The sequence below is a fragment of the Fusarium venenatum genome (genome assembly GCF_020744135.1).
Source record: "Fusarium venenatum strain MPI-CAGE-CH-0201 chromosome Unknown EDB82scaffold_2, whole genome shotgun sequence".
Lineage (NCBI taxonomy): Eukaryota > Fungi > Ascomycota > Sordariomycetes > Hypocreales > Nectriaceae > Fusarium > Fusarium venenatum.
In genome coordinates this window covers 8,626,354-8,646,151 of record NW_027072130.1, presented here as the reverse complement: position 1 = coordinate 8,646,151, position 19,798 = coordinate 8,626,354, and the positions used below count along the sequence as shown (strand labels likewise).

The 19,798-nt window shown below is 45.8% G+C and overlaps 11 protein-coding genes across 11 annotated transcripts; 7 read left to right on the top strand and 4 right to left on the bottom strand.

Annotated features, from left to right (window-relative positions):
* Nucleotides 1-961: 961 nt before the first annotated feature.
* EDB82DRAFT_556905 (uncharacterized protein) lies at nt 962-1,988 on the top strand (the record flags this gene model as incomplete). The annotated part of the gene is made up of 3 exons (XM_065609682.1): nt 962-1,289; nt 1,343-1,750; nt 1,806-1,988. 3 exons carry the CDS (start codon nt 962-964, stop codon nt 1,880-1,882), a joined length of 813 nt encoding a protein of 270 aa, XP_065465090.1. The 3' UTR covers nt 1,883-1,988.
* Nucleotides 1,989-2,976: 988 nt separating this feature from the next.
* EDB82DRAFT_537492 (chondroitin AC/alginate lyase) lies at nt 2,977-4,632 on the top strand. Its single transcript, XM_025736405.2, has 2 exons — nt 2,977-3,940; nt 3,988-4,632. Exons 1-2 carry the CDS (start codon nt 3,024-3,026, stop codon nt 4,292-4,294), a joined length of 1,224 nt encoding a protein of 407 aa, XP_025587015.2. The 5' UTR covers nt 2,977-3,023; the 3' UTR covers nt 4,295-4,632.
* A 67-nt stretch (nt 4,633-4,699) lies between these two features.
* Nucleotides 4,700-5,967, bottom strand: EDB82DRAFT_502195 (putative xylanase 18). Its single transcript, XM_025736404.2, has one exon. The coding sequence runs from the start codon at nt 5,879-5,881 to the stop codon at nt 4,826-4,828; it is 1,056 nt and encodes a 351-aa protein (XP_025587014.1). The 5' UTR covers nt 5,882-5,967; the 3' UTR covers nt 4,700-4,825.
* Nucleotides 5,968-6,741: 774 nt separating this feature from the next.
* Nucleotides 6,742-6,978, bottom strand: EDB82DRAFT_525703 (uncharacterized protein; the record flags this gene model as incomplete). The annotated part of the gene is made up of 2 exons (XM_025736403.2): nt 6,742-6,766; nt 6,848-6,978. The coding sequence occupies 2 exons, from the start codon at nt 6,976-6,978 to the stop codon at nt 6,742-6,744; spliced, it is 156 nt and encodes a 51-aa protein (XP_025587013.2).
* Nucleotides 6,979-7,965: 987 nt separating this feature from the next.
* On the top strand, nt 7,966-8,549 carry EDB82DRAFT_198518 (ankyrin repeat-containing domain protein). Its single transcript, XM_065607190.1, has one exon. It carries the CDS (start codon nt 8,073-8,075, stop codon nt 8,487-8,489), a length of 417 nt encoding a protein of 138 aa, XP_065465089.1. The 5' UTR covers nt 7,966-8,072; the 3' UTR covers nt 8,490-8,549.
* Nucleotides 8,550-8,964: 415 nt separating this feature from the next.
* EDB82DRAFT_525702 (Mss4-like protein) lies at nt 8,965-9,547 on the top strand (the record flags this gene model as incomplete). Its single annotated transcript, XM_025736402.2, has 2 exons — nt 8,965-9,090; nt 9,152-9,547. 2 exons carry the CDS (start codon nt 8,965-8,967, stop codon nt 9,545-9,547), a joined length of 522 nt encoding a protein of 173 aa, XP_025587012.2.
* Nucleotides 9,548-11,085: 1,538 nt separating this feature from the next.
* Nucleotides 11,086-11,410, top strand: EDB82DRAFT_525701 (uncharacterized protein; the record flags this gene model as incomplete). Its single annotated transcript, XM_025736401.2, has 3 exons — nt 11,086-11,173; nt 11,229-11,330; nt 11,382-11,410. The coding sequence occupies 3 exons, from the start codon at nt 11,086-11,088 to the stop codon at nt 11,408-11,410; spliced, it is 219 nt and encodes a 72-aa protein (XP_025587011.2).
* Nucleotides 11,411-11,522: 112 nt separating this feature from the next.
* EDB82DRAFT_537489 (uncharacterized protein) lies at nt 11,523-13,041 on the bottom strand. Its single transcript, XM_025736400.2, has 3 exons — nt 12,463-13,041; nt 12,293-12,399; nt 11,523-12,231 (listed from the first exon to the last, which is right to left on the bottom strand). Exons 1-3 carry the CDS (start codon nt 12,606-12,608, stop codon nt 11,657-11,659), a joined length of 828 nt encoding a protein of 275 aa, XP_025587010.2. The 5' UTR covers nt 12,609-13,041; the 3' UTR covers nt 11,523-11,656.
* Nucleotides 13,042-13,870: 829 nt separating this feature from the next.
* EDB82DRAFT_502191 (uncharacterized protein) lies at nt 13,871-15,900 on the top strand. The gene has a single exon (XM_025736399.2). It carries the CDS (start codon nt 14,034-14,036, stop codon nt 15,825-15,827), a length of 1,794 nt encoding a protein of 597 aa, XP_025587009.2. The 5' UTR covers nt 13,871-14,033; the 3' UTR covers nt 15,828-15,900.
* Nucleotides 15,901-15,966: 66 nt separating this feature from the next.
* On the top strand, nt 15,967-17,138 carry EDB82DRAFT_502190 (uncharacterized protein). The gene is made up of 3 exons (XM_025736397.2): nt 15,967-16,264; nt 16,321-16,790; nt 16,841-17,138. Exons 1-3 carry the CDS (start codon nt 16,194-16,196, stop codon nt 17,122-17,124), a joined length of 825 nt encoding a protein of 274 aa, XP_025587008.2. The 5' UTR covers nt 15,967-16,193; the 3' UTR covers nt 17,125-17,138.
* EDB82DRAFT_502187 (uncharacterized protein) lies at nt 17,139-18,571 on the bottom strand. The gene is made up of 2 exons (XM_025736396.2): nt 17,589-18,571; nt 17,139-17,537 (listed from the first exon to the last, which is right to left on the bottom strand). Exons 1-2 carry the CDS (start codon nt 18,521-18,523, stop codon nt 17,213-17,215), a joined length of 1,260 nt encoding a protein of 419 aa, XP_025587007.2. The 5' UTR covers nt 18,524-18,571; the 3' UTR covers nt 17,139-17,212.
* Nucleotides 18,572-19,798: the final 1,227 nt, after the last annotated feature.

Genomic DNA, 19,798 nt, shown 5'->3' with positions numbered 1-19,798 from the left:
AGTTGTGGGTACTGTTGGCTTTATATTCACTGTAATTTATGACAATTAGTTGGCTGGCCTAATCGAGGAATGCGCAGCGAAAGGCTACTAGGATTTTTATGATAAGAAAAAAACAATAACCAAGAATTGAGGACAACCGAAGAGGTCTTTACGAGGAACGGGGATATTAAGAGAGCTACTGGAAACTATGACTATTTTTAGTCTTTATGCAATATCTTTCAACAACCCGGAAAGAAAAGCTAAACCTTGAAGCTATAGATCAAGTATATCAACACCTAGTGCATTCCCATACCGCATTCGTACTAGATCAACCGCACGAGAACGTACCTCTCTCTATGGACGTCCAGACGATCTTGTAACACGACATCAAATATTAGTCCTAGTTTACACAGCCTCCAGCGAACGGCCAATGAACACCAAGTGCTATTGAAAGTCTGTTGCACGTTAGTTGATTATCCACAATGCACTGGGGCCAGCGTGATAAAATCTTAGTCTTGCCATGTGCTCCTCAATATAGCGACTGGGCTCTATGCTAAAGTGGTTTCAGACTCCATAAATTACCAAGACTTGTAATTGAAAAAATTTCAAGATCACGCGTATTCCTAGTGCTACTTTCAAAGAACTTTTAAAATAAAGATATGTCTGTTTATGAGATGTTCGGGTTTCACACCTGCGATGATTGTTAATAGTAAGAGTGAAGCCAAGGTCTGCCGATGAAGATCGACGTCCATAGGAAAATAAGTCAGCACTGTCGGTGGAGTCTGATTTATTGCTGGGCTAAACGCTTCCAATTATGATATGAAACAACTGCGCCCTGCAATTCGTGATAGTTGCCGATCATACGTCATAGCACAACGTAGGTAAATTCTGCCTTGTGAAATGCGCCATGATTTAAAGGACAAAGCTTCCTCCGTAGCCAAGTTTAGGTTCTTCTGAATCATACTTTCGACCAATTTACGCAATGTCAGAAAGGAAAGATCTCGGCAACGTTACTAGTCAGATGACGCCTTCAGCATCGACATCAGCAGAGGCTCCTCCCTCATATGATGTCGCTCAACCCCGATCATACGATCAAACACATGCTCCTTCATATGACACTGCTCAATCGCAGTCACTACAAGATGGAACATCAGACCCCGAGGATCTTCCCACCCTCGTTTTGAACAGTACCAAAATCTATTCACTATATGCTCCCAACCATATCCTTTACCAACTCAGCAAGCCACCCTACGACGGCGGTCATTATAATATCTACGGCGTTGAGAAAGTTCGATACCGTCTTGTTGAGGGTGACTCAGAACAAAAGCTCCAATCCTCACCCGACCATATTTATGACTTCAAGCATGCCGAAATTCCCAAACGTCCAATGATATCGCTGTCGTCGGGCAAACAAGCCGGAAGCGCACTTATCGAGACATAATGATTCAAGACCGCACCACCGGGTCAGGTATTCGAGTTGAGGCGACGGGTGGCAACCCGGAACGACTCCTAGAAGCAGAGTCTCCTTTGAAAGATCGTTTAAACCGAGGGAAGACAAACACTGTCGTCTGGAAGGACGACAAGGGACAAGTCGTGGCGATCGAGACGAAACTTCAGCGCAACAAGGATAATATCATAGAAGAACCTCCTAGACTTGCTATAAAGGTCAGGGTCGATGAGAAATTATACGATCTGCTGATTACTTGCTGGTGCGCGCAAGTCTGGAAGAGCGCACAGAAAGACTTGAAAGAGCCGATGAGCTGGGATAAAGGTAAGCTACAGTGCCATTGTTGATAGGGAGGTTTTAAGCTAATGTCTGATTCTAGTCAAGCGCATTGCATCAGCCGTGCCAAACAAGACATCAGCTATCTATGGCGGTGGTAAAGGTGGATTTATCTTTTAGTCTTCATACACAAGGTCAATGTCTTCACTGAAGATGGAAATGTAATGGTGAGATTATAGAGTTCATTGCACTAAGGCATACCTGCCGTTTCCTCTCTGGCTTTCACTGAAAGTGTATGTTTCATAAAGCCATTAGCAGTTGGTCCCTGCAATAACCCTACCTTTCATTTTCGTTGAAGAGAGCAAGACAGCGTCGGCTTTAAAGATCTTTCTGAATTGCTGATGTTCGCTTCGAGTCACTTGCGGCGTAGAGATGTAATAATTCAGCAGACTGCTAGGGTTACGTTGGCTGGGGCCACAATGATGCTAGGCGAGCCAAAAACGACACCCGGAAACATAAAACCTGCCTTGCTTGAAAAAGCAGAGAACTCGTTGGAATGGAGTGCAGGGGTGACTTTCTGAAGTTTTCTGATATTGTCGCATGCCAACTCCACGCTGACAAGACTGGGCAGTATGTAACCGATTGAATGTCGAGAGAGAAGTTGATGTCAATGTCACTCGTAACAAAGGGAAAGTTGTAAATGACGATAGAAAACTCGGCTTCTATGACAATCTGTAGAAGCCAGGTTGAATTGATGTTAATGATGGTTAGATGTCCAAGGTCGACATTGCCTGAAAAAATCCTAAGACATGTTGTGGTTGCATGTTACGAGTATGCGAGCCAACCGTGCCAAGCATTCCTAATACGCTCCGCCCTCTACATGGACACATACGCACTATCAGCACAAAAGGAGAAATGACAGAAGACGTTTTAAGGAATGGAAACCATCGACGCGCGGCATGAACTCCGGGGGAAAGTCCGGAGGAGTGGATACAAAATGATCATGTAATAAGTCTAATTCTCGGCATAGAAAATAAGGCCAAAATCCCAATTAACAGCAAGATTCGGGGTACGAATTAGACACTGGGATCTACGAGATTACAGGAGACGTCAGAGTTGAAACTGAAACATGACCGGGGTGCAATGTGACTTTGACATGGTAGGTAGATAGGGCACCAGTTTCTGAAATTGCAATAACCCGCTGACCACGTAGCAGTAAACATATATAGGGGTTGCGCCATATTTATCAAGGCTAAAGCAGCAGCATTCGTTGACAATTCTCACTTTGACTTTATCTTGTCTTTTGCTTTGTGCTGGAATCATGAAGTACTTTTTGCCTGTTCTTGGCCTCGTCATAGGCGTAAATACAGTTTCACACCATGGTCAACACTCGCATTTTCGGCCTGACACTAGGGCACTAAATTCATTTGTTCATCCTGGACTCTTACACACCACCAAGGACTTTGAACGTATCAAACAAAAGGTAGACTCGGGTGAAGCGCCGTGGTCAACAGGTTGGGACAAGCTCAAGGCACATGTCAACCAAGATTACCAGCCTAACCCCTCCGACATCCTTGTTCGAGGCTCAACCCCTGAGCGCCCACAGAATTACGTCAATATGTACCGTGACATGGCCGCAGCATATGCCCTCGCCATCCACTGGAAGGTCACTGGGGAGGAAGCATCAGCAGATGCGGCTGCTCGCGTCCTCGACGGCTGGAGTGCCATTCTTACAGATATCTGGGGCAACTCGGACAAATTTTTAGCCGCGGGCTTTTATGGATACCAGTTTGCTAATATCGCTGAGATCCTTCGCAGCTACAGTAAATGGAAGGGCCTCGATGCATCAATTGATATGCTGCTGCGGGTATTCTACACCAAGAACCATTCTTTTCTTACAAATCACAATGACGCGGACATCGATAACTATTGGGCCAACTGGGACCTCGCCAATATTGCGAGTATGATGAGCATCGGTGCGTTGGCAGATAATAAAACAGTCTGGAATGAAGCAGTCGACTATTTCAAGAAAGGAAGTGGTAACGGCGCCATTGAAAAGGCCATCTGGTACCTCCATACTGAGCAAGATACTGGTAAGAAGCTTGGACAGAACCAAGAAGCAGGTAGAGACCAGGGCCATGCCACGCTTGACTTTGCCATGCTTGGTGTTATTGCTCAGCAAGGCTATAATCAGGGGGACGACTTGTTCGCATACTTGGACAACAGAATTCTAACTGGGTATGTTTACGTTCTCATTGCGTTGAATGAGCTAACAGTTTCACCAGCATGGAGTACATTTGCAAATATAATGTCGGCGAAGAAGTTCCTTTCGCAACATATACCAACGCGGTTCATGGTACTCAGCCAGGGATCAGCAACCATAGCCGTGGTGCGATCCGACCTATGGCAGAACAATTTGTTGCCCACTACGGCTCTATCAAAGGCAAAGATGTCAAGTGGACCAAGGCCTACCGCGACCTGGTTTTGAAGGAAAGTGGTGGAGCTGAGGGCGGTGGTGGTGACTACGGAACTACAAGTGGTGGCTATGATCAGTTAGGCTTCGGAACGCTTCTTTATCGACTTGAAAAGTAGCAAAGGTGAAAGTATGAATTTCTTTTACATGTCTCTTCTTGAGACTCTAAACATTCTTTTCGTTTTCATTTGTGTATACATTTTTGCCTTCAAAGGACAAACGGTCGAGTCGAGCTCACACACCCAACAATCTTTTGTTTTTTCAGCACACAATGTTTTCTGCACAACGCTGTTTTCTGACTCGTTTTCATCAAGTATATAATCGATAAACGGCCCAGGAAGTAGATTCGTTGACAGATTTCTCGTGGGCAGGTTAGTAACACGTGTGCTATTTGAGGAATGTGAGCTATAAATTACTTTATAGATAGTTTCCCTCTTGCTGTAAATATTGTCCCTCCTGTTAGACTTTCGCCTAAAGTCAACGTAATAATAGAACATTAGATTAATTCAATAAGTATGAGAACACCGTAATCTCAGACATTTCTTATCAGTTACATAATATGTTGTTATAGTAACCTACTCATGAATGTACTATTAAAAGCTTTCTAAACTAAAATCTACCTATTCCCTGCCCAAATCATGCCGGTCATTTCATTTGGAATAAGCAGCCAGCACACCCTCAAGCTCATCTTTAGTCACCGGCACAACGCTTCCATGGCGCGGACTTGTTGGCAAGTTATAGTTCTGAGAAACCTTCCAATCCGGGTTGGCGATGTCAATCGTCTCGAGCGGGATATACCCACGTCCAGCGAACTCGTCGACAAAAAGATAGAATTTCTGGCCGTGAACATCGCCACTGTTGGACTTGAAGATGCTCGGGCCCTCCACAACGTCAAGACCAGCCTTGGTACCGATACAGCTCGTCACATGAGTCCAACCGTCTTGGCTATCTCGCAGCTTAGGTGAGCTTTCTTGGATGATGTCAATGCATTCTTTGCCTGATACTCCGCCAAAGTCCTTTGTGAAGCGATGGTATGTGTCGCCCTCCTTGAGAACAGTCGTATCAATCCTGTCGTTGGAATCTTGCCAGATGACAGGCTCGCTGAAAGTGATGAAGTCGCTTGTTGTAGCATACAAGATCTTGGCGAATGTCTCAACCTCATGGTTCGGGTCGTCCTCAGAATACATGCGAGAAGCCCAGTACATGACGTATTTGCCAATTGAGACGTCATAATATGCCTCAGGAGCCCATGTCATACCAGCTGTTGGAAGGGAGACAAGGGTATGACGTTGCTCGGACCAATTGACCAGATCGGTGCTCTCCCAGATCTCGAGATAGAGACTGCCGAATCGCAGGGCCTTTTCCCAGCCAATGTCGTTGATCTTGAGATCTGTGGCAATAAGATAGAACTTGTCTCCTTCATGAGATCGCATTAAGAAGGGATCACGAAGTCCTTTTGTGCCCTTCGAGGATGTTAGGATTGGCTTGCCATCGTTCAACTCCTTCCAGGAAAGAGCATTGTTGCCATTACTAGCAGCTAAGAATATGCTTTCCCCGTTGTTGTCGTCTCCAACAAAGTAAGCAAAGACATATCCAGCCGCTGCATCGGTAGAGTTGCTAGTTGATCCGAAGGAAGGTGTAGGCTTGGTTGCTGCGCCTGAGGCCAAGGCCAATACAGCCGTCGTGAGAATGGAGCGAAGTTGCATTGTTTCTATAGTGAGTATGAGCGAGTGACCATCGCTCAACGCCAGTCATCGCCTTGATATTTATATACATATATAATGTTTGCTCACATGAGTACTTTCTCTATACCATGACGGAATTATCTACCCCGATACTCTTGGCGCCTTATGTCAAATCCAATTTAGTGGAGATTTTACCAAGCGTCCCAATCGGAGAAACTCTAGTCTCGAAAACCTTTGAGAGCTTCATCGTCCCCACGGGGAGAAGCTCCAAATACGGAAGTACAATGCCGATCTTTTAGAAAACAGGTAGTTTAACCTAGTCTGTATTTCAGAAGCTGATTGTAGCGCATAAGGCGACATGATGTTGGATGCGGTTCATGTGGGTCATTCTGGGCCTTGGGTCGAGGATGACAGCTAATACTCGTATATCCGACTTTAGCGTAGAGTATCTATCTTGAATTCTCACGAAATTCATCACCTTGGGTGTGCCACTACTGCAGGTTTAAGGTTATAGCTGCCATTTCTAATCATATATACCAATCAAAATAGTCACAACATTATAGACTATTAGACATTTATTCCTTGAAGCCGCACCAATGCTAGTGAAGATTAAAGATATCCAACCTAGCTGTAGCTACCGTGACGCTTAGGTGATGGATTTCGTAGGAATTTACGGTATTAAGAAATAGCTTATTGCGATGGAATGTGGAATGATTGTTTCAGCCGAGCGAAAACAGATGCGTGTTTAATATACATAGTATTGAAGAATTAACAATAGATTAGAATACTAAGAAAAGACAAGAATGGTGGTGTACATACAGAATTTCTCGTAAGATAAATGCACATTGAAGATTAAATTCAATAGACCACGCCCGAGAATTTCATAGAACCTTTGTAAACAACTTTCTATCGTACATGAGCATCGCTCAGACAGTGTCTTCCCTTCGCAAATCCGAGAAAGCCCGGCCAGTCTGAGCCTGGACCTACTTCGCCACCTCGCCAATATTGACAACACCAAGAGCGTCATCGAGAGAGTCGAAGTATCCGTTGTTATTATTGGCTAGCTTCTTGTCGGCGGCACCTATGCCAGCACTACCGAATAGTTCTCCTACCGCCATAATTGAACCAAATGGCCAGTTAATAATCTTGCTGTCTCAATCCCCAGCCAAAAGTGATACAAACGAGCAACAGGTGGTTTTGTAGGAAATTACAATCCAAACGTTTGCACCTTTGCTGCCACATTCAATCTCTTTTTGAAAGCGGTGTGCAGATTTACTAGGGAAGATTTTAAAGAGTTATCCGGCCTAAATGTGCCTCCCCCTGGTGCTGTCACCAGAGAGTTCACTTTAGATAGCTAGGCTCTTATGTTTAGAGACAAAGCTTTGCCGGATGGTGCAGCTGGTTTCTGTTAGGATACTAATAAGAAAGTCTATATCACATTTACTACCACACCACCCGGGTGTACTGCTGTCACACTCAATGTTTATAGCGGTAAGAGTCGGTTGCAGATTTAGTATGTAATGCTATCCTAGTACTACAACGATCCTTACAAAGCGCCGGGAGTATCGTATTCCTACTGGCTCGCCAACTCCTCGTCCAAGCAACAAACAACTCGCTCGTCGGCAAGACGAACTCACGGCGACTGCCATCTTCCCTCGTCTCTTTCCTGAATATATTCAGAAGGCTGAACCTTCCCCCTAGTACTTTCGATGCCTTATACTACTCAATGATGCGAGACCAAATCTTGCACCACTCAAAATCTTCACAACTCTTTGACTGGATTATCCTTCCTATGAGGCCTCTAAAATTGGAAGAAATGCAGTGGGCACTGCTTCTCGACTCTGAGCCTCTATGTCGAACCCTGCATGAACATCAAACCTCAGGGAATTGTTTGACCGACCCCAGTCAAATGGAAACACAAATTCCGAACCTGAGCTATGGTTTTGCTGAGGTCATGCCTGACACAAGGATTATCAAGTTTATTCATGATTCTACCAGAGACTTTCTGATGAATAGAGGCTTGGCCCGTGCTCACGAAAATAAGGTGGAGATGGTTTGGATCAAAGACGCAAATCGGCGGCTTGCACAGACCTGTCTATGCTACTTGATGATGGGGGAGATCAGCGGCTTCACAACCAGTCATGGACCGGGCCGTTTGGCATCATAGTTTCCATTCTTGCATTATGCTACGACTTCATGGATTCCCCATGCAATGCAATATTATAACAGTGGAGTCCGTGGAGATGAATTCCTAGAGATCTTCGACGGGCTAGTGGTGACTCTAATGGGACGATGGGTACTTCTCTATCAAATTTTAGCGCCAAACTCGATTGACTGTCCTGCACGGGGAACTAGTCTTGCACACATTTTGGCGAGGTATGGGGAAGATGCGCTGCCGCTACGAGAGATGATGACTCAACTTCATCTATTCGGAAGCTTTGATGAGAAACATTCTGACGGCCAGACACCTTTACTCTTTGCTACTAGGAATGGCCATCTTGCTATAGCGCGTTTGCTTGTGGAAAATGGCGCCGATCCGAATTCAAAGGACAGATTTGGCTACACTCCGCTAGATTGGGCTACTAAAAACAGCCACAGCAAGATTGTGCAGCTATTCATGGGATGGTGAAATTGATTTGGGTCGGGGCCCGAAGCGAACCACTAAACTGGAAGACAGACAAGGCTGGATAGACTGAAGGAGTGAGGCAAGCGAAATGGTGGTCAACTCTATCTGTATATTAGATAGATAAGTCAGCTCTATCTGGATAAGTAATGTAGGCTAACAGCGAGGCTGTCATAGTAAGCACGTGCACTTTTACAACTCCGCAACAGGCAATTGACTCGGCCCGCTCGGCACCATGGCTTACCAGATACATGCATAACGTTGGGAAGATTTAGATTATAACTCCGCTTGGTTTCTTGCCTTCGCTCCTTATAGATTACTAATGAACTCTTCGTCTTTAGTCGTTTCTGCTTTTAAACATCACAGTTGAGCATCAGTTATCCTTATTTATTACCTTCACATCCACTTGGCAAAAGACAAATCACAATCAGACAAAGCGGAATCGGAAGCGATGGTTTCTAATTTTGCAATCCCGGATACAATGGCTGTGAGCACCGCTGACAAGTCGAAGCCGTGCATTCCACACGCCGGTCAAGCGAGAGACGGCTGGTCTACAGAGGACCGGGCCACAGCCAGCTGTTACTGTGGCAAAGTGCAGCTCTCCTTTGTAAGTTGAACATTCTGCCGCATTTGGGCGTGCTGAACTGACGCATCTGTTGTCACAAAAGCCGATCAATAAAGGCAAGGGACTTGTCAATACATTCGTCTGCAACTGTGTCGACTGTCGCAAGATCACAGCGTCCATGTTCGCCAGCAACTTCATCGTCGAGAACTCTTTCCTTGAGCACATCCGTGGTCAGGATTTGCTCAAGACGTACAGCCAGAATGAGACGATAGTCTCGGGCAAAGCCATGACCAATCATTTCTGTAGTAACTGCGGCTCCCTCATGTATCGTGTCAGCGAGCGTTTCCCCGACCTCAGCATCTTACGCATCGGTACTGTTGACGACTTTTCGCTGCACGAAACGAAACTCCGCCCGGTTGAGGAACATTGGACTAAGGACCGGGTCTCCTGGTTCCCGGGAGTCACGGATGTGGAGAAGACGTTTCCGGGTCAGGGCTGAGCAGGGGTCTTACTTACCGGCTTCTTATAGGATGTTTTATGATACAAACTAGCGATAACAGGAAATTGGAGAGGGTTCTCAGAAACATCATAACAGACAGTGCATCGCCTGGTTCAAGATTCATGATATCAAGCCTCCTCATATTGCTAACATTGTATTGAATGTTATCTTACCGTTCTTTACCGTGACAACCATACGTCATCCACCACTATTAGGTTTGATTGCCAGACCGACTTCTGCATTACAACGGAAGGATATGGTTCGCATTTGCCCCACCTCGTTGAGAGCATAGACTATTGTCCCTGCAACTCCGCATTATTCGTGGCGACGACGGAGTTTGTAGGTCCTGCGGACTTGAGACGACAAGAGTAATAGATTCCAACCTCGTCACACCTCTTTTGGGGTTTACTTTGCCAAACAGCACAGTTTTAGGGGCGTCATCTTCTGTGGCATAGCCTGAATGATCTGAATGAAGGATTCCAATCCCAACTGTATGAACATGGCATGCCAAAAACGGTTTTACAAGCGGCTTTGGCAAAATAGACGGATTTATAGCTTGCTAGCCTATCACAAAATACACGTTGTTGATTGTTTAAAGATGACTCTCAACCCTTAGGAATCTGGGGGATCTTCAAAACTGTAACATTGGGTGGTGGGAGTAATAGCCGGACACACCACCAGTCTACCTTCCCGACTTCCGCTAGGTATCTTTGTTAAAGGATTGATACCGTGCCCATGCATCATGTAACTCTCAGGCAACGGCTCCGAAGTTCTCAGAAGCAAACTACGCGTTGCTAGCCTACAAGCGTAGAGATTTCCATAATACGGAATGATTCTGCTTGGTAGTGACTGCAGTTGATACTGTTGAGTACCGGGTCATCGCTTGTGATGTTCTGCCAAGATATAACCCTGTCTCAGTCCCCGTGGGGAAATAGTTATTGCCTGATTCAACCTCGAGGCTTCTTGCAAGGACAGGAATCCTAACATGACGTCTTATAGTGAATGCTTTGTACGTTTCTCATGTGTGAGGTCGAGTAGTAGATACACCGTTTCTTATACAAATAGGTAGATGTAATATAGAACACGTGGTATATTGAGACACGCGTGAAGACCTTTCATACATTGTAGTCCGTAGTGGCTTCTAGGATAGTGCAGAAGACACTGCTTAAAATTAACATATTAAGCAAGTCCCTTCTTGAAACAGTTACCTGCAGCGGGAGGAATGGCCAACGGAGTCTGGGTTTGTCGAAAAGTTGAGAATTTGTAGAATGTTTGCCATTCCGTCACAGTAGGTTTGTACCGTCGCACTCCTACAACTCTAAATCCTTTGACAATCTTGAATAGAATAGGCATGTCGGTTATTCACTTGACCTTGGCATCATGTATGTCCTAACAAAAGCAAAGGAGTGTGAATCCACGACGGTGTAGAGCTTTGACTATAAAGAGCCATTGTTGCCCAGCAATCTTCTTAACGACAACCCAAATAACAACCAGCACTTTCATCTCCAACACTCCTATCAAACTTCAATATCGCAACCATGCAGTTCAAGAGCACCGTCTTCGCCGTCGGCCTCCTCGTCAGTGCCTGCACAGCTACTGCCATCCCCGAGGCTCAGCCCAAGGCCCGTGAGTTGACACAACTATCCAGTGGCAGCAGTCTGTGGCTTACTAACCCTAATAGCTGAACCCGATCTGTCCAAGCGCGCTTGTAACGAGGATGGATACTGGAAGTGCACCCAGACGTGCCCCGGTGCTGGCGGTGCCGCCCTTGGATGCTGGGTTGGTAAGTGATGGACATTGCTCTTGAACATTAGAACCATTGCTAACTTATCAGGGTGCTGCACTGCCTGGGACTGTTGCTAGATCACTATACTGGACACATACCATAAAGTGATACCAATGGGGGAGGTGAGTGGGAGCTACCATACTACAACATATCAAACTTAGGCCAACAGTCATTACCGTTTGCAGAGTTGCTCTCAGAGATTAAATACAAACACAAGAGTTTGCTGCATATAGGATACATTTGGGCTTGGTGATGTAATACATGCTAAACCGTGAAGTTGGCTGATAAATACTGTATCCATCCTAGGAATACAATAACTAGTATCATGACTTAATTTCTCTGCCCCCTACCTCAACAGCTTCAACAGGTTCTTTCCCCGCTGACATCTCTGCTGCAAATTGCGTCTGTCCTGGTGGTTGAGGAGGAAGTGATGATGTTTGATAACTTTCGTTACCTGGATAGACAGGACTGAAATGAGATGGCCTACCGTGAACGGGGGGCTGCTGACCATAAGGCATATAGACTATTGGTTGCTCCTGCTGGATTGGTTGTATCTGCTGCTCAGTGGTCGGGCTTTGGGTGGACCGCTTCGTCTTCCAACACCAGAGGAATATTCCAGACAGGGCGAGTAGCGCTACAGGCCCGACTCCAACAGCGATCCCAGCAATTGCTCCAGTACTGAGGCCACCTTTGTCGTTGGAAGTGTCCGATGGTGAGTTTGTAACGCCCATTTCCCCTATAACGCGAGTGATTGTAACAGTTCCCCCCTCGCTGGAGCTACTACTGTCGGTTTCGGCGCTTACGCCGTCGTCCGTCGTAGTGATCAACTCGGAGACGGTTCCGGATGCGTCGCAGACATCAGTGAAGCGCTCGCAGAAAGTCTCAAAGGTTTTAGCAACTAGGTAGCAGGTGTAAGTTAGTAGCTGATGTGTCAAGAGAGTTGAGTATGGGCAACGTACCAGAGTAAGCAGTGTCTGGTTCACCAGTGATGGCCCAGTCGGCGCAGGAAGAAGCGTAACTGCCAAACTCATCGGTCCAAACAGCACTACGGCGTGAAGTGCGACAGCTGCAATTACCCATGAAGTTAGATACGAGTTAATGTCCAATGTTATAGCTGAAACTGACTTACCAATAACACGAGGCCTGCTCCTTGAAAGCAAGATTCGTGAAACCATCGAATTTGTTGGTGCAAGACGTGAACACATCGAGCATGTCGGTACAAGCGGGCGCATATGTTTGGACACTAGCACCGCCATCATCATCGGTTCTCGACATTTTGAAACAGTTGAACAAAATGGAAACGTGAGTCTGGGCAAAGATAGGTTCTGAGATTCCGAGAGTTGCTGAAACATGTAGAGGAAAGGAAACAGAGTCCTGAGCGACAGATGGCGTAACTGAACAACGGGGAGTCACGAGACAAACGTCCAAGTTATGGTTACAATGCCAAGGAAAATATTGTCACTGTCCTCGTTCAGTCTGTCGCTACCCGTTCGCGTTCAACCTCAGCTGAACGCCATGGCTAACGCCCCTAGCGCCACTCGCAAGTCGAGGCTCTGCATCGCAAATGAGTCTGGCCATTCTTTGTAGCTATACATGGTATTTAACCTTAAGTTATCGAGCTGAACTTAACTGTTGATAGGGTAGCAAATAGAACTGGGGAGGATCATCTAGTTGTAAGAGATACTTACGGATATCAAGATAAATAAATACACTTATCAGTAAATGGTAAATCTTAATTTTCAACCACTTGTCAGGTAGCAGGGGGCCGCCGATCCTGGTCTTAGCCGCTAGTCGCCCTGTCAGCAGCCTCAAACGCACAGGGTTTGGCATCTCCTGGCCAAGCGCCACTGACAATATTATCTCCGCCTTTTACCATAGTTACACACATTTGTTACCGGTATTACGTTGCTTTGAATGTACAACATCTTGTGGTCTGAAGGGAGGTAACATCTCGGATACGGACAGTGATTAGCCTTCGTGCTGGTTTCAAATGGGTTTAGTATAAACCGGAATTGGTTATTGGTGATTGAAAGGGGTTGTCGTCGTCAAATACATCAAGAGCGCCAAGTATGATGATTAGTTACTTTGCTCTGCTTCCTTTTTTGTGAAACATGTGCCATCTCGTGTTCCTTCTTATTTTTTTGTATATCCATTCTGCCGCATACATCCTTGTTGAGCGAGTTAACAGGCAACCCAAGCACCAGTCGTCTATTGGTTATACCGATACTGTCAAGTGTACGTTAACAGCCTGAACAGTATGCCGACTGGTTACCGCCTACTTCATGGATGTTTACAACCCCAGTGCTGACTTGACTCGCCAAGCGACAATGAAGGAATAATACGAAATTAGATTTTTATGTTAAAGCCATTTAAATTACTAGGCCGAGGAACTAGCATTATTTATCACAGAAGAAATTTATAACAGGTCGTCCGCCTTGCATCCCACTTGACAAGTCAATTGTCCGATTCGTTCGTACATAAATATATCCCACTCGGGTTCATCCCACCCCATCCGAGTGGGATAACGATTTCGAAACCTCATATCACAAAGGCGCATTTTTGACATCAACCATTTATATAAACGTGAGAAAGCTATCTTGATTTATTCATCTTATCATTTCACTTTTCTGAATCGAATTCCATTTTACCTTGTGAATCAATCTTTCCCACTACCACGAACCCCTCATCACGCAACTCACCATGATACACAACAGCGCAGTTACAGCCACCATGTTAGATGATGCTCTATCCTACCTCATCGACGATACTACAGAAAACAGCTCAAGCTCTCTTGCCCATGAAAATCTAAAGCACTACAAAAAACATCTGGACCATCTCGAAACAGCATCAAAGTTGGCCCTTCTTCAAGAATGTTTATGTGTACGACCACCTGTACCACTTCTCCCAGAGAACATCCTCCAAAACATCGAATTGATTCTCATGCGTGTGAGGGAACATAAGTTACTCACACCGCTATCTTCACTGTCTCCGTCACGAGCCATCACACATGACGCGTCGAGACATACAAACATACATCTTTGGAGAGGCGACATAACGACTCTAACCGGTATCACTGCCATCACAAACGCTGCAAACAGCCAAGGCCTTGGATGTTTCCAACCAACACATCGATGCATAGATAACATCATCCACTCCGAAGCAGGACCACGACTCAGAGAAGAATGCTTCTGGACGATGAAAGAGAGATCAAAAGACCTAAAGCCTAGTGAAGTGCTTGTCACTGGGGGCCATGCACTTCATGCCCCTTCGGTGATACATACAGTTGGCCCACAACTCAAGAGCGGTGCTTCGCCTACGGATATGGAGAGGGCTCAACTTGCAAAGTGCTACGAAGGTATTCTCGACTCAGTGGAGACTTTACCGTCTGGTCAAGATGGTAGAAAGTCAGTTGCTCTTTGCTGCATTTCAACTGGTCTTTTTGCATTTCCAGCTGATGAAGCTGCCAAAATTGCGGTGTCAACTGTCACATCATGGCTCGAGAGTCATTCATCTACAACGATCACGGATATTATCTTCAATACATTCACGGAATCAGACACCAAGATCTACACCGCGCTCCTTGGTTCTTCTTCGACATCAATCTCACCTCCCATCAAAAGCTCGGCTGAAGGTTCTCTTCAAGTTGCCCGAGGCTGGCTCCGCTCAGCCGATGCCGTCCTCGTCACTGCAGGCGCAGGGTTATCAGCAGCAGAAGGATTGGACTACCACTCAAGAGATCTGTTTAAAAAGAACTTCCCCGGCTTCCTCAAGTTCGGCTTGACGTCTCTTTACAGTGTATTTGGGTACAATGACTGGCCATCTGAGGAATACCGATGGGGCTATTTCTTTACTCATTTGAACATGATATCAAAATGGTCAAACACGCCCACGTATCAAGCTTTAATCCCATGGTTGAAGGATTTTGGGGACAATGCGTTTGTCAGAACATCCAATGCAGATGGACTATTCCTTGCAAACGGATGGTCGGAAAAGCAGCTTTCTACACCTCAAGGTTCATATGCATATCTACAATGTCTAAATAACTGCAGAGCCGACGCTGTTGTGGCTTCTGCTCCTCTCGTCGCTGAAGCGATGCCATTTATCGACCCAGTTAGTCAAAAGTTGACTGACTCAAGTAAAATCCCAATCTGTAGATTCTGCGGATCAAAGATGGGTATTTGCGTCCGCGCAGGATCATGGTTCAATCAAGCACCGTACCAAGACGGTGAAACACAATGGAAAGCTTGGAAATCCCGGATCACGAAAGAAAAGAAGAAATTAGTGGTTCTGGAACTTGGTGTCGGAATGAATACGCCGGGTGTTTTGAGATGGCCGAATGAAGATCTCGTTGAGAGAAGTAATGGGTTGGTCAAATTGATACGTGTCGGGATGGGACCTGAAGCGATGGTGCCTTGGGAACAAGAAGATAGTGGGCTGAGTACTTTTATTCAGGGCGATATTCAACGCGCCATGCCACTCCTGTTGGATGGATGATGTACGGAAATAAAGAGATATTTATAGTAGACAGAACAGGAACTATTAAATGTCAAATGCACATCATTTCCTCACCTCGGGACTTAATCACCAGCCCTACAATCGTCAGGAGAGTACGTACATGAGTCACGCGTAATAAAAAGAGGCGCATTGTATGCCAAGCATGACTTGCAAAGTGAATAGTGGAACTAATTCCGGCACATCCGCGTGGCTGTACAGACACTATTTTCATTTCCCGCCCCTCTACCAAATTATTCATTTCTCCATCATCAGTCATAAACTCAAACTTCCATTTTCCCGTCTCTCTCCGGTCTAGTTAAGACTACGCTTTGTTATCGCAAAGGCATGGGCTTGTTATAGCAGAGAATGGGACTTGATGCCCTGAATAAGCTCGCTTCAGCGGGTGAGGCGGTCTACCAGAACCTCTCTAAAAAATGGTACTTTGACCTATCCATACCTAAAATGGAACAACCCGACTAATCTTCAATGTCAGGGAACATAGAAAAAGGCGCGAAGCCGAAAAGGAATGGCTTGCAAAACATGCAGAAGAAATACGCCAAAGAAACGAGTTTCTATCGCTCGTAACGACTAAAATCACAGGCGATTCAGCTCCCGAGATGGCGCCTTTAATATGCAACCCGTACGAAAGACAACGAGCAGTTTTCCTCATCACGACGCCTATCTCTTTCGGCGTGGTTGAAGTTTCTCAGTCGAGTTACAAATTGCTTGCGCGACATGTCGGAATGAGCTTAAATAGCGTTAGTCATTGGGCTGTTTGCGTCATCGACAGAGGTCTTGGGGAGTGTTATTGCTACGATTTGATGAGTGATAGGTTGGAGTTGACGATGTTGGGAAGAAACTACTTTCGCGTCGCGGCTATTACGCCTGAGTTTGTTGATACGTGGAGTTCGTGCTATTATATCGGTGAGACGACAAAGACGCATGATGAGATACAAGAGATTGGTAAGTCAGACGATTCAATGTCTATAGTTTTGGTACTGATGTTTGAACAGGTCATCGACATATTGGACGTAACCCTCGATATTCACTACTATCAAACAACTGTCAGCATCTCGTTGACAGTCTCGTCAAAGAACTATGCAACGGCAAAGTCATCAGTCAAGCGAAACTAGACGAGGAACTATCTCTGGCTTCACCAAAAATTGCACGCGACTTGCTTGTAGGGAGGATCAGATCAAAGATGGAGAGTGGGGGTGAGAGTGAGGACAGTCCTTCGATTAAAGAGCATTTAGAGGCAATCAAAAGCACTTGGATAGAACGAAAGTTGAAATCATAATTAAATAATGTAGATACCCAGATTACCAATAGATTGACAAAACATTGTCGGATACAGCTAGCTATTTTACACCTAAAATTGATTACAGTTAAAGCACATTCCGAAGTGACCTCTCAAGAATGACACCGACAACACCGGCAGCTAGTACTCCCGTAGTCCAACCGTTGCTAATCTCTTCCGGCTTGGGCCAGAAGCTGTTCTTTTGCTCTTGGTATTGTTCGAAGTCTTTAGCCTTGACGGCATCGTGCTTAGAGTATCGCTCGGCCTGGCTTTCCTCGTTCTGCTTGTCACCTCCGATAAAGCGCAAGAAGACGTAGTTGGCGATGGGTCCAAGAATGGCAACGGGGTGAAGGATACCAGCGCTGAGTAGGAGAATGGGGAATGAGGCGTGAACAAGGGCATCCCCGAGGTAGCTGTATATCATTAGCCGTGAACCGCTTACACTGGTAGAGAAAGTAACTTACTTGGGGTGTCTAACAATGCTCCATACTCCTTCTTGGTTCACACCTGGACGGTTGCTCTTCTTGAAAGATTCAAGCTGGGTATCAGCCAGCGTCTCGAGGGTGAACCCAGTAGAGAACAAAAAGACAGCGAGGTCGCACAAGTAAGGACCGTAGGCAGTAACGGGAGAAGCCAGAGCACATTCGTTGACATTACGGAAAGGAAGAGTAAAGGGAAGAGAAATGATGGTCTGAGCAATAGCCTCAGGCAAGAATGTGGTAAACAAAGCCTTGTTCCAAAAACCAGGATCCTTTTTCTCAGTAGCATACCGAGGGTCATCCTCTCCACGTTTCAAACTTCGGGATACAACACGAGAAGTAAGACGGACACCCCAAGCTGTAGCACCAAGAAGAAGAAGTTTTTGCGGGTAGATGAGATCAGACCAGGCTTCAGAGATCGAGAGACCATCATTGACAACGCGAGAACCAATAGCGCTCCACCAAGCATTCAGTGTCATACCAGATGCCCACAGAAAATCCTTGCCCTCGACACGATCGGTGTATCGGGAAATTCCATAGGCTACGGCAGAAAGACCAGCATGAAGAGTAAAGGAAGGTAGAACGACAGAGTGCATCAGACCCAAAGTGCTGGTGGTGAGACCTTGGTATGAGGTGCGATTGAAGTGAGAGCCAAAGATATCCTGTTCGGCGCCAGATCCATTGAAAGAGTCTCTAGGAAGTGAAAGTGGTGGCGAGCGACCAGCGAATTTATCGCCATAGATATCTTGTTCGGCACCGGAACCAGTGAAAGAGCCTCTTGGAAGTGAAAGTGAAGGGGAATGACCCCCAAATTTACTTCCGTAGACGTCTTGTTCAGCACCAGAGCCGGTGAAGGTGTTTCTGGGAAGTGAAGGCGAGTGACCGGCGAATTTATTGCCGTAGACTTCTTGCTCTGCCATATTGGAGTGATGAGATCAATTGATGGAGAGGTAGAAGATAGAAGTGCGTGATGGATTGAACTTGGTTCTATGATATAAGTAAAGTGGAGGGAGGCTCGTAAATATTGCGTCATTGGTTATATCATTATTGCATCGACAACGCGTCGCTAGAAAGACTAATTACTAATTCTATCTATAGTGATTCTGAGTCTTGTGTATCAACTCTTTGATATCATCTTGTTCAACGGATTGTTTATGCTCTGCATGGCATGTTTCTGTAGCGTCTGATTGAGACTCTACAGGCTAGGATCCCTTGGACGCGATTGATTTCAAGCTAGCAAGGGTCGCGTGTGGCGCGCGATCGAAGTGCTTGGCAAAGCCCTGTCTGGCCTTAACCGGAGAATAAATGGACGTCACTTTCCAGATTATTTGGCGATTATCGCATAATAGATGTGAGTAACAAGAATTCGGACTGGTAACAGAAAAACTCTGTTTGCCTGTGACGCGTTTTGCTTATTCGTATTCTAACTACAGTGAGAGCTTACCGTTGCGGGGTCATCGTCAGGCATCATTGGCTTCACCTTTGTACACTGTTAGATAACGTTCTTGCGCCCGTTGGACGCGTCCACTAAGAGAAGGCAACGACTGCCGAAGCCATGCCTTTACCACGTACTTTTGTCACGATTTATCTTGTAGAATATAGTAATTTTTTTTTAATGTTTTCTACCAGTCCGTCTTCCCGTGTTCCTCAACACGGTGTGATCGTCCTCACTGGAATGTGTTTGACCGTCATACACTCTAGGGTAGCAACACGACAAGAACATCACAAACGCGACTCTAGAACACGAAAAAGGCTACACTAAAAGAGTAAAATGTCACTAATGCAGCAATCACACGTGGTCACGAACCTGCTGGACCAAATCTGGGGGAATACCCTGCCACTTCCATCTCTTCTTCAACGGCTGAACCACCATCATCTCATCTTTCCAGCTAGCTGACTCCATTTACCCGGTGCATTGGTATGACACTTCAGACGCTCCTATCAGAACAGTCCAGCGCTGGAAATGTCATACTTCTAGACTACACGCGCAAATCATGGCGTTTCAGAAATAAACGACTGTTGATGGCGTTCGAGAAGGATCAACGGCAAGGTCTACCGCTTTTGTCTACCACGCGGGCAAACACCCGATTGGTGCATTAATAACTAAACAAATTAGGGGGCTAATTTGAGAGACTCAAAAATAATTGGAGCGCCTTTAGAAAGAGACAAGCTAACAGGACCACAGTCATGATGTT